At 33.9% G+C, this 13,907-nt stretch overlaps 1 protein-coding gene across 1 annotated transcript in view; it reads left to right on the forward strand.

The window, feature by feature from the left end:
• The window catches only part of MS3_00005657 (uncharacterized protein), a 32,952-nt gene extending 19,202 nt beyond the window's left edge, over positions 1 to 13,750 (forward strand). Inside the window, exons 10-12 of the mRNA XM_051213746.1 lie at positions 3,945 to 4,047; positions 8,847 to 9,890; positions 12,143 to 13,750. Coding sequence (XP_051069748.1) covers positions 3,945 to 4,047; positions 8,847 to 9,890; positions 12,143 to 12,157 — 1,162 coding nt within the window. The 3' untranslated portion in view covers positions 12,158 to 13,750. The remainder of the gene's footprint in view (positions 1 to 3,944; positions 4,048 to 8,846; positions 9,891 to 12,142) is intronic.
• The last annotated feature ends 157 nt before the right edge of the window (positions 13,751 to 13,907 follow it).

Genomic DNA, 13,907 nt, shown 5'->3' on the forward strand with positions numbered 1-13,907 from the left:
GACGCTAGACTGATCAGGCCGGTCGGACTTCATTGGTTTAGTACAGTATAAGAAGTGAATAAGTCGTATTTTGATTGGCGAATAAATTATCTGATTACTAGCAGGCCATAAAGTCACAACAAATAGAATAACTGTCCAATACTCCATGGTTTTAAGTAGTGTTCCAGTTCATATCAGTAAAATCTATAAAGTAGTCTGATTCATTCATTCTAAAGTTTTGTACTATTAATTTGTTGATATTCAAGATAAATAAACACCATATTCATTGAAGAAGTTAATGAATATCTGGACTCATTAACTTGATGAATGATATAATATTTGAAGTGATAAGAACTTGAGCACAAGTCACAGTGCAAGCATTGACTGTTAGACAGAGTTACATCATGTTAGTGAATTTGTAATACAACGAAAAATTTTTTCTGGATTTCAATGTTAGTTATAATCTAAGTATACAAAAATACTTGTAACAAAGAGAGATAATATTGAAGCGTCCCCCAGAATATACGTGTATAAAAAAGGACTGACTAAAATTCATTCCCGGGAATCAATAACAGGATAATACAAAAATCCTTACAAATCGTGAATAATAGTTACTTTCTTTCCTTAGTCTATCATCTTGTTAATCTTCTCTCTACTTATGCTGCTACGAATTATGGTAACTTGAACAGATACTCGTTCATTCTATAATGTTTGTTAATTACTGATTAAGTTTAATCATAATTTCTTAGCGTTGTGTTCGAAAAACTTATACTTCAGGTTTTTTTTCATATGATAGTCTACTGGCAGCGTGGATTTTTATTTAGTCAGACAAAAGTAATCAATCTTCCGTATCTGAATTGCTTAAGCATATTTTTTGATATCATGATATTTGTAAAAAAGACGATCATCTTTTGCAAGATTATCCTTCCTCTATCACATCATAATTAATTGTGTGTGTGGTCCTATTCATATGATTGTAACGAAAGACAACACTAAACTCTGTTGATTGATACCTTTCAAAGTAGGAGTATTTGACAGGTAAAATCTTGACTAATAAGTCATTCAAACTGTTAAGAATTGATTCACTGTAATATTTGTGTATAAACTATGGCCTATGACAGACAAGCTCTCATTTGAATTGTTTATATTTAATGGTGTTTTACCGTATTTTCTCTTTTTTAGTTGTAGTTTATTTCAATATACACTTTGTAAAGTTAACAGATTTTTCCTTCAATTTCTTAAAGATTTGACTCTTCATAGAAACTTAACGTTGGCTGGTTGAGGACATATTAGAGATACATTTTGATGTCATTTTTCTGTAGATCCACACTTTATTCATCCTCAGGATCTATCTCGAATGTAGATCACTCTGGTTATCTTCATTTATCAACATCATTATTGAGCAAAACATCAATTATGTCTTAGGACGATGTTAAAAACAAATTTGTATGTTGTTCTCTGACTTCCTGTTAATGAGAAACTTGAGCTTTCAGGTCAAAGTAGTTCGAGGCGTAAGCGCAAGTATAACCACTGATAAGAATGTCCCCTTCGCTATATTTAACTTTGAAGTATGTCCTCACAAGTAGAGTATTGAAAGTTAACATCTAACTCTTAGACTGGATCATCAAATGTACGATTTCAGCTGGGGGATTTGGACATCTATGATTTACTGCTAATGGTATGCATAGACTCTGAGACAAAATATACGCATCAACCTTCTTGGGACTAGCTATGAAAAGATGTGTTCTATGACTTTATTGTAGTGTTTTAACCACTAAGTAGAATAATCAAATGTGTTTCCCCTTCAAAATAACCTACTTCTATTTAAACATTAGGATAATATCACAACGCTAATAAAAAATATCATTATAAAGATATAAGTATGAATAACTTGCTCAGACAACACTTATTTCCAAATCCTAACGATACTATTATGGATATGTTCATCATATTGTATTAGGAATCGGTTGTCCAATGTAAAATTCAATGCAATTTTTATGAAACCAATGCTGTTTCAACTAGGCAAATCCAATTACATAACTGTACTAATCGAGCTAAATATATATCTTGTTACAAAATGATAAAAATTTTTTATAAATGTCCATTTTATTGATATTTAAGATCTATCTGAACAGTGAACACAAATATACTGAGACTATTCAAAGATCTTATAGCATCTATACCTGATTAACCTATTGATAATGCTTTAGTTATCATTTATTTATTTATTTTAACACATAGATATTGGTATAAGGAGGCACCAAATACATATGCGCCACACAAATCTCATTCGATATATGTGAGGGCTGTGATACTGCCCTGGTGCCCAAACCGAAGCAGGTGGTTATCTTAGGGGGCCACACCTGGAGCCTTCGACCTAAAGGTCTGATCCACAAGGCAGTGGAGCAACGTAAGGAGACGCAGTCCCATGTAAGCCGGTGACCAACGATTGGTCCATACGCTATTTGTTCCTTTAGGATACTGGAGCCCATGTGCACGATTGGTTTGGAATCAAGGTTTTCCAAATCCCCTATGTGAACTCTCCGTGTCCACTAACGCGGTTAAAGCGCCGGACGCTCGCTTTTCTTCCTCTCAATTTCGTAAACAACACCCCCGCCACGAGAAGGCAGTGAGTAGGACTTCCCTGGCAGAGGCTATATGCGTGTGGCCATGTGAGAGCATTTTGAGAGGGTGAGCGGACTCTCTCCACTCTCGGCCGTACCAGGGCATTCAGGGGCTTTAGTTATCATAACAACCAAAGGTATACCTCCAAACTGGATTCCTAATAATAGTCGTTTTTATGGTGTTCAACATTAAAAGGTTTCATTAAATTAGAGAATATCACCTAGTGGGAATGATATATATTTATATTTTTATGCAAAGTTAAAAAATCGAGAATTCCATGAAATTGGATTATTGACACCATTCTGTATGTTAAATTTCCTTTCTAACATTTAAACAACTTGGTGATTGAGTAAATGTTTATATCAGTAATACTATTTGAACTAAGACAGTTTAAATAAACTTGAATAAGATGAAATTATTAATGTTGATCTAATAATTAGAAGCTAAGTATTTAAGTGTTTATGTATTACAGATTCATCTGTTTTATTTTCTATAATAACTAACTTAACAGTCATATTCGTTTGTAATGCTTGTTTGGATCTTCCCACTGATGTCTAGAACGCGTTGACGTTTAAAGTCAAAGGTAGTGGGCTCTAAAACCGAAGCGAATATTAACGGAGAAAAATATTTACATCCAGCTGACGAGTCTTAGCTAGGACGAAATGCGCTTTCTGAATTCCACTGCTAGTCATTATCCACTTCTGCCTATTAATAAATATATTTTCTATAAGTTAGAACTTATGTTCTCAAGAAATAGCAGTTATCAATTTCTAAGATTTTCTAAAATTATTTTCTAACGACAATTTTATCAGTTTGTTATTTACAAGTTGTTGTTTAAAGGTTTTTTACGGATTGCACAATAGTAAACGATAAAAATGATCAAGCAAATATTATAACACCAAAGTATGACAATGAAGCAAACTTGAAGTAGTGAACATTCATGACTGAGATCAAGTAGTCAAATTGTAAAAATATCAACATTGTTGGTTGTACCTTGATGGAATAGCAGAAGCGTAATTGAGAACGACGAGTTATTTAAGAAATATACTGTATTTTGAATGATAATCATTTTATATGTTGTTGTCGCATAAAGAATCCAACAATAAGATTTAAACAAAACATTTCACAATCGGTAATGTACAGATGCGATGAGATTTGGACGATAGACATATCCCAAAAAAATATATAAAAAACATGTTTTTCTAACCATTTGTACAGATATGAAAGTTACTTTGAAGGCTATTTTATCGCAGATTGGTACCCAACTGGATGAATGTTTTGTCTTATTGGTTGTCCTTATTCTTTTTTAACCAAACTCCTGTCGTTTTTTCAATTCTTAGCAATTTCGATTCAAGTGATCGTCAAGCCATAGAAAATACTGAACATGATTCACTTTCAGTGACTGAACTTAGCAGTGAATTATTGGGGATAATAACACGTCAGGTAAGCATTAAGATATACATCTTTTGGTACGTATACTCCATAATTTTCATGTTTGATTTAGCGTTGTTTATTTAGTATAAAATAAACATTTATCAAGGACTGGTTTTGACTGAACCAAATGATTTACTCTCGTTGCTTAACCGCATAGTAACTAAAAATTTTGTAGCTCAAAAGGATAACTGTACTATGGTTTTTTTCTGAAGCAGATGATATGTTCATGTAACTTTGATGGACAATTTCTCCAGTTAACATCAACACAAACTTCCAGAAATAATTGAACTTTTAGAATTTCTTCCTCAAATGTCCATATGCATTGATGTAACTAAAAATATACTGTGATATAAATTTTTATGGGGAAAATATTGAAATTTTGCAAAAAAGCCATCACTATGAGGAAGAGAGAACTATTAGAAGACTGACTGGTAGCTATCACTCAATAAACATGAGAGCGAGATATCCGACTATCAACAAAAGGACGAGTACACTGCACGGTGGTCCGTTCTGTTTTACTTTACGGCAGCGAAACACGGCCATTAAGAGTAGAAGATACTCGTAAGCTACTAGTATTCGACCACAGATGCCTTGGAAATATTGCTGGCGTCTTCTGGGATCACCGGGTAAGTAATAGTGAGGTTAGACACTGTGTCTTTAGGACATTGACTCATTTCTTAGCCAGTGAAATGCACTTGTCCTTTAGGTTGTTAATCTTCATCGACTGAGGTGGTTGAGCCACGTGTTACGTATGCCTGAACACCGATTACCACGACGTGAAATGCTGACCGGTGTTTGAGATGGATGGAAGAAAGTTAGGGGTGGCCAAACCAAAACGTAGCATCAGTGCTCGAAGTCACTAACTTCTAGTCTGAGCCATGTTGGTAGATGCAGACTACTTGGTTGGGTTCCGCGTGACTATCGTAGCCAATGGTTAGAGACTCTTGGTGACATGGCTCAGAATCGATCACAATGGCGTAGGTGTATACACTCTCTGTCTTCCCTTAAACTAAGAGATTAAAATTGCTTCATATCTTTCTTTCTACGAACTAATTCTTTCTTCCTATACTATATCCTTATATGCAATCTTTCTTTTATATATTACCACCTCTGAATTAACTACTTTTATGAATCCGGTGTTCATCTTCTTGTGTTAATGAGGTATGGTAACTTGAACCGATGCATATATGTGCCTGGTCCTACGTTGTAGCTGACTGACTGAATGACTTAATAAACATTTAAATAAACTCAATTTTTTCAACAAATTAATGAATTGATAAAAAAGGTAAAAATTCAAGGACAAAAATGTGCAGATTATAGAAAAACAATTATCTAACAAGCAAGTAGTTAAATCCTGTGTCAACTGAATATACTGTTAGTCATATGTGTACTAATTCTAGCAGTTTATCGCTTTAATAACCTTGTAACAATGATATTGTCTAGAAAGTTACATGATGAGAGCTTTTCAATTACACCATTCGTCTCAGTGATTGTAATTGTTCCACGACTAGTAGCATCAGTAGTGTAGTCAACCCTACTCACAACATTGCTTGTAAGTAGTATGTAGCGAAACGTGACCTCGAAGTTGTCAAACACAATGAGGAAATTCAGTACAAGAGAAACGCGGGGTCGGCACAACACTTAAAAACCAGATGAGAAGACTTTTCACATTTCAAAACACATTATCGAATGCAAATGGACGATTTAAGTCTATGTATACGTATTATGTAAATGCAGAAGAAAAAGGGAAAGACTTGTCTTCTTATTACATTTGTAATTGATATATGTTCGAGTATATGATATTTCTAATAAATCAACAAAAGCAATGCAACGTCAAGGTTTGAATTGATAGTTACGAAAGGATCACAAAAATGTATTTATTATTATAGATAATTCTATTTATTGCTTCGAGGAATTTGTGGAGATTACTGGATTTTCATACGTGAAATAACGAACTGATCCTAGTTAGACTTGTAATAAAAGCCTGAAAACGCAAGTTGGCTGTTTCATCTTAGCATGGGACTCCTCAGTAGTGCTCATCCAGTAACCTACATGAGGGAGACTAAACCAGAGCCACCGGTTTCGTGTATAACACCTAAGTTCTAAACCACTGAAACAGAATCCAGTGACATGCAAGTTTAATTTCAACCAATCTACGACATTGTGTAACCCTCCTAAAGTTCTAGTTACAAGCCGTTACTAGTTGAATTCAGTCCGTGTCGAGTGTGAGACGTTTATCCACCACAGACAATCGATAAGGGTTGTGCCATGTCATGGGTTGATTGAAATTGAACTTATATATAACCGGATTCTGATTCAGTGGTTAAGAGGTTAAGGTTTCGTTCTTCAGACCGAAAGATCTGGTTTATTTTCCTGTCTGCGGGATAGTGAACACACACCTGAAGAGTCCATACTAGGATGAAACGCACATCCAGCGCTTCTAGGCTTTCATCGTCAATCTGGTTAAGATCTATTTGTAATTTATGCTATGAAGTTAAAGCAAATCAATGAATCCATTAACATACATTTAAAAATTCTGGATAATATTATATAGCGACGGCTTAAAAACAGACGTGACGAATTTCCAGATAGTTTCAAGCCAATAAAAATACAGCCTTTATAAATAAATAGTTTATGGAAAATTGTAAACTGACTTTACATAATTGATGTCTTCGACAGGTTACACTGATTGTAAATAAAAAGAACAATAAAATACAAACTCATCGTGGTGAATATAAATTCTCGATACCCTCAAACGTGCCGAAAAAAGTTCAAACAGATTTTTACAAGTCCCCATATTGTCCTCAGTAAATGTAATGTTTTTAGGTTTAGGATTCTCATCATTAACTGACATTACATATAAGACAAAAATATTCTGTAGACATACAGATGAATAAATTTCGCTCAAAAACACAGGACATACTACCTGATTTGGCGTGGACAAAACAACACTATGGAAGCTTCTTCAACACTACGGCGTGCCTCAGAAGATAGTCAATATCATACAGAGTTCATATGATGGATTAAACTGCAAAATTTTGCATGGAGGACAATTGACAAACTCGTTCGAGGTAAAGACCGATGTCAGGCAAGGTTGCTTACTCTCACCCTTTCTATTTTTCCTGGTGATCGACTGGATCATGAAGACATCAACATCTGAAGGGAAACGCGGGATACAGTGGACATCAAGTATGCAGCTGGACGATCTAGACTTCGCAGATGATCTGGCCCTTCTATCCCAAACGCAACAACAAATGCAGGATAAAACGACCAGTGTAGCAGCAGCCTCAGCTGCAGTAGGTCTCAATACACGCAAATGGAAAAGCAAGATTTTCCGATACAACACAGCATGCACCAATCACAATTGACGGAGAAGATTTGGAAGATGTAAAAACCTTTGCATATTTGGGCAGCATCATTGATGAACATGGTGGATCTGATGCGGATGTGAAGGCGCGGATCGATGGAACAACAGCAGCATATTTACAACTGAGGAACATCTGGAACTCAAAACAACTTTCAACCAACACCAAGGTCAGGATTTTCAATACGAATGTCAAGACAGTTCTACTGTATGGGGCGGAAACCTGGAGAACTACGAAATCCATCATCCGGAAAATACAGGTGTTTATTAACAGCTGTCTATGCAAAATACTTCGGATCCGTTGGCCGGACACTATTAGCAACAACCAACTGTGGGAAAGAACAAACCAGATCCCAGCGGAGGAAGAAATTAGGAAGAAGCGCTGGAAGTGGATAGGGCACACATTGAGGAAAACACCCAACTGCGTCACAAGACAAGCCCTCACATGGAATCCTGAAGGTCAAAGAGAAAGAGGAAGACCAAAGAACACATTACGCCGGGAAATGGAGATAGGTATGAGAAAAATGAACAAGAATTGGATGGAACTAGAAAAGAAGGCCCAGGATAGAGTGGGTTGGAGAATGCTGGTCGGCGGCCTATGCTCCATTGGAAGTAACAGGAGTAAGAAGAAAGAAGAACCATCTGATTAGTTTGTCCATAAAACATAGTGCCATCAGTTTTAAGTCTGTTTCAGGATTAAGGACTCTAGCTTAGTAACTAAATATAGTATCAAGTTGCCTGCTACACACAATCTAAGGAGATAGAATTGAGCATTTGATACGTTCATGAATATTATTTCCACTCGATTGTGATAAAGTATAGTTTTTCACCGCATTTCTAAATGTCCTAAGCAGTATACAAAAGTATTTTCACTGCTTATTATGCAAGATATTTGAATTCTTCACGGAAATCCAAAGTGGTATTTTCATTCCTGTTTCAATAGCCACGGAAGATAATTTTCGGAGATGCGCTTGGAAAGCGCTCACTTTGTGCGGCCTATGTAATCTAATCCACAAAAATATCATTTTCACGGTTTTAATTCATTATTCACCCTTCTAATACTCGCTAAGTGAACAATTATCCTACTCACATTTCATCTCATCCCATCATCTTTCTTCAATTCCTGATTATTAAGCAATTTTCTTTGACATATCATATGATGTAATCTTCCTCCTATATTTCAATAGATTATTTTATTTGTAAACTTGCAATACATACAATTGTACAGCTTAAGTAAATGATATTGTCGAGACCATTTTCTTCACTGAATTGTTTCAATTCATTTTCAATGACACGATGGATTGTTTTCGACATTTGATTAGTTCTAGTTGGATTGAATGATTATATTTTCTAGTTTTAACATTTAATTGTATATTGTTTATTCTATCATTAAATTAAATCTCATTTTCACCTGCATCAAACTGAAAATAAAAACAAAATTTAGAAATCATCTGACGAAACAATCGGTTCAAACCATTCTTATCATTGTTTGAACAAAAAATCATCATCAAACTCATCATCACTAACATTACCGCTACCGCCACCACCATCCCTTCAACCGCCATCATCAAAAGCATATATAAAGACAATGGTGACAAATACAACAAATGAATCGCAGTCTAAAGAATCTCTGCCGCAGAAAGATACAAACGGAGCATTGTGTAAGATATCCTCTTCACAGTCATCACAATCATCAACCTCGCTGTCGACAACAAAGTCAAATGAAATCATAGATTCAAATGATCACGAAAATTCTAATGATACGACTACTTTAAACTCTGTTAGTATTCAAATGGCAAAAGTTGATGATACTAACAATCCTGATATGAAAAGTGGCAATGGTGATGATATTAACAGTGATAAAACGAATAACGATAATAGTGGTAATAAAGAAAAGTGTACATTGACAAACAACCTGTTGTTCAATTCAACTTCATCAGCATCGACTTATTCCATTTGTCAATTTCCGTATTATTCCAATCAAAAATCCCATCATTACAATCAAAACTATCCCTATGATATTAAATCACCAACTGTTTCGACAATTTACTCAATAAGAAATAATAATCCCAGTAGTAGCATACTTACTGAAAAAACCGAAACATTACTACCCATTATGAAATCATCAAATGTATGTAATATGAATTATGCTACTGAAAAGTCATTAAGTAGCGTGCTTTATTTAAATAAAAATAACATGAACCCATTGAGTGATAGTTGTCTTTATGACAATAACAATGAAATTAGTTGTATACCAATAATTGTTCAAAAAAACTCATGGTCGAACACTTCTCCCATTAATAATAATGATAATAACAAGAACAGCAACAGTAGTAATCATAGTACTCGTGAATTTGGTTCGGATGCTATTAATAGCAATGATAATCACAGGACTCTATATCGAGAATCATTGTTAAATGATAATGAAGTTAGACCACCTAAACAAAATATTATATCTTGGGGTTGTTTACCATCACCAATAACTGAGGTAAGTTTTATTTGATTTACACCAATGAATTACTTATCAAAGTAATCAGTTTACTGGAAAAGTAATTTTTCTTTGAAAGGTTTTCTGTATGTTCCAATGCATTATTGATATAAAACAAATACACTGAATTGTCAGAATGGGTTTTGTGGAGAGTTTTTAGAAATTTCATAGGTTGAAATCATGAGTCGATTGAAGCTAGACCACCATGGAAAACCTGGGAGCACTGGACGGCCGTTTCGTCCTAGTATGGGACTCCTCAGCAGTGCGCATCCACGACCCCGCACCACGCGGGGTTAGAACCCAGGGCCTACTGGCTTCGCGCGCGAGCACCTAACCACTAGACCACTGAGCTGGCATCCAACGGTGTTAATGTTTAACTTCAACCAATCCACGAAGTTGTCTTCAGTGAGTTGTTATCTCACAACAGACCTGGTTGAATTGGTTTATTTTTCTTGCATCGAGAAGGTTAATGTGATCTAAAAACTAAACTGATCAAGACTATGCAACCGAAAACTCCCATCACTTCAGTATTATTAATTGCTAAACAGTTTAGATGGCATCAAGTATTCGCTTATTCTAGATTAAATAAGAAAGAACCGATTTTTATTCATTATCAGGTTAATCTATAACTGTTGTCTTCGAAATTTGGTGCCATATCTCGCGAGACTGTTTTTAAAATCGGAAAATATTCCAGATTTTTTTGGTGATGTGGTATTTTATCAGTAACCAAAAATCTATTTCCTTTGAATGGCCCAGGCTTATTCAACACTAAGACAGATTAAAGATAGATTGCTAGAATGAATTTATTATTTGAAAACTGTTTATTGGCCGGAAACACTGTTAAGAGATGATTGAGTATGAATATTTCACAAATACTAACTAACAAACCCGGATATTAGAAAAATACTAAGCAAGTGATTGTTAATTCCTTATTCTTAAGAAAATAAATTACCCTTATTTTTAAGATATTCAGCATAAAATAGACATGATTAAATTATTGTTTTGCATAGTATCAATACTGAGACCAAAAGATTAGTTGAGCTTAGAAGATTAAGAGTCACATTTTGTTATAACTTGTCGTTTGAATGCTTATTGTCTTGGCTCTTTTAATGCTACTTTTTGTATCTGGTTGTCGCTGATTGTTATGTCGGAAACGCTTATCACTTATACTCGGAACGAGGGACCTCTGCAAACAAATACTACATTGAGTAATCATTATAATGAATCAAAACGGAAGTAATCTTGAACAAAACTTATAAAGAGTAAATCAATCGGAAATTGACTTTTCTTTCCATCATATCACATTTTAACTGACACATATAGAGAAATCTGCTTATTTATTAATTTTTCATTTTCTCCCTATGTGATTATCCCAGACAGAAATGATTTGATGTCTTTCTAGTACAAAGTATACCTTTTAATATTGTTCTTTTCTTTTAAAACGAATTAAATTCATTCATGCGATTAAAAGAGTTATCATTTGTATATTTTAGTTTGGTTAAAATTTGTACGATACATTTAAACAAGGAATGAACATTTGAATGTGAAAATATTAGCCAGTAGGCATTCACAATACAAAAATATCCTACATTTTGAGGGTACATACACAAGTGAGTAGTAAGAATTGTATTACAACTGATCAATATCCTTTTTGTGAATGACACATCGAAGCTGGCTAAATTTCGGTTGCATCAAGACCACCATTAAATTACTGTAGACCAACATCCAGAGACATCTATGAAGCAACCCATCATACTACTATATTCTTCTAATTAAACAATTCTATTAGTTGTATTTATCACTAAGAAGAAGAAAATACTTTTCTTACCATTTTTTCATTGATCTCCAAGACGTAGATAACAATAACCGATTTAATTATGTTATCGAATAAATTCCTAAATAACTTCATGATCAATAGAGTATGACTTATTAAGACTAATAGATATTCATTACAAAATTTATACTCCGGTAACTAACCTAAAAATCACTAACATTTTAACTTATTACTATTTGTTTTCTAAAAAAACAACATTTAACTGAAGTTACTCGGTTAGTTTACTATCAACAGAATACATTCCTATTGATTACATAACAATATTTGACTAATGTATACTGAGGTATGTATATATCTACACAGATCATAACGCGTAAAAGTGTTCAATTGTTAAATGATTATTGATTCCTTTTTTAATGTTTGTTTACATTTTGTTCACATGTTCTTGGATGTTAATTTGGCTTACAAATAAACAAAGGAAGAGGATGAGTGAATCAGAAAAGAAAAAAAAGAAGGTAAAATATTTACCTAATTTGAATATCAGATAACTGTCCATTATTTAAATAGATAGTCATGAATTATGTCGATGAAAAGAGAAAAAACAAAACTTCTATTTTGTCATCATAATTGGTTCAATGGAATGTAATTGAAAGTAAAATGTTATTACATAATCATATATTACTTTAATCAGATATCAGTAGAATAATGACTGATTGATTGACTACCTATCAGTAGTTTATATCATATTGACATGAGTTTTGCCGTTTACTTTGCTTTCAAGTATTTTCAGAATCATTAATTTCTCTTATTTTTTTTGGAATAAATATTAACGTTAACTTTTGTTAAACATTTAATTAATTGAATAGGCTTTTGCATAATAATTTGGACATTAATCTTACAGCACATACTTAAAGTTACAAATTATGTGTTTAGCGGGATTACTTACTTACTTACTCCTGTCACTCCTAATGGAGCATAGGTCGCCGACCAGCATTCTTCAACTCACTCTGTCCTGGGCATTCTTTAACGGGATTACCACATGATAATGGCTAGAAAAAAGTCTACAATGCCAATTACTAAAACAAATAATTATATGTCTATTCAATAAAGGTATTATTATAATGAATTGACTGAATATCTAAGGCACATCTTGTTCTCGAAATCGACTGGAACCAAACAACGTAATAAGTTATAAATAATATACATAGAGAGGTGAGAGAACAGATATTTTATCCATCCAATTTAGTTCTCATATAGCTTGTTTTAAGAATTGCGTTTGTTTATGTAATTATCTGACTCCTTGTTAAGCAACGCTGTTGTTTTATGTGTGATGATGTCACAGTTTACCTTGATATGCCCAGAGATTCTAATCAACATCATGTACTATATTACCAGTTAGACCGGTGACCTATTTGTCAAAGCTACACAATGAATATCAATCAAGGCCTTAACATTTATTGGTCCTAGAGCCCCTGCTAATCCAATTGCTAATAAGAAGATGAAGATAGGTGGCAGATTAATCCTCTCTTTTGCTTATGACTCAAAACTCATACAATTATTTATCGGAAATGCCTGACCACACAGAACACCAAATAAAAGATCACACTTTAAGGGCCATCATGCTATAAGTGTGGAGCGAACCGTACATAATTAGATAGTAAAACGTATAGCAACAGGCGGTAGGTCCACCGAAAGCTTACAATAAGGGCAATATAGATATAACCATACGGTTATTGACTGGTTTTACAGTAAAGGCATTTATAATGAAAATAATTTTAAAAAATAGCCACAAAAGTTTCAACTTCCCTAATACTCGCTGCCTCATAACAGGATATACTTCTCACTAGAAGTAGTGTCAACTCGAACATAGTTCATTTCAACAAATCGAATACGAGTTTCTATGTTGATCGTCGACTAAATGTTGTTGAGTTATCACCAAGATATAAAATAATAGAAGCTGCAGAAGCCCCGTCGTATTTACGGCCTTAGAAATATTGGTTTTGAAACAAATTCATAACTTCTGTCAAAAAGCAAAAATATGCGAAGAAAATATTGTTTTCGATTATTTCATTCTCAAAAACTGTACAATCCCACCTACGTAGGATAACAAAAGCCATCAATAAGTTTTGTATATATTCAAATAATGAGTGAAAACCATAGTGTTATGGAGTTTGTAATTGTTATTTTAGTTTATAATCCGTTAAATTAACGTTTAAGTTACGTACACAGAATAGTCATAATCA

This window comes from Schistosoma haematobium, chromosome 3 (assembly GCF_000699445.3).
Source record: "Schistosoma haematobium chromosome 3, whole genome shotgun sequence".
Taxonomy (NCBI): Eukaryota; Metazoa; Platyhelminthes; class Trematoda; order Strigeidida; family Schistosomatidae; genus Schistosoma; species Schistosoma haematobium.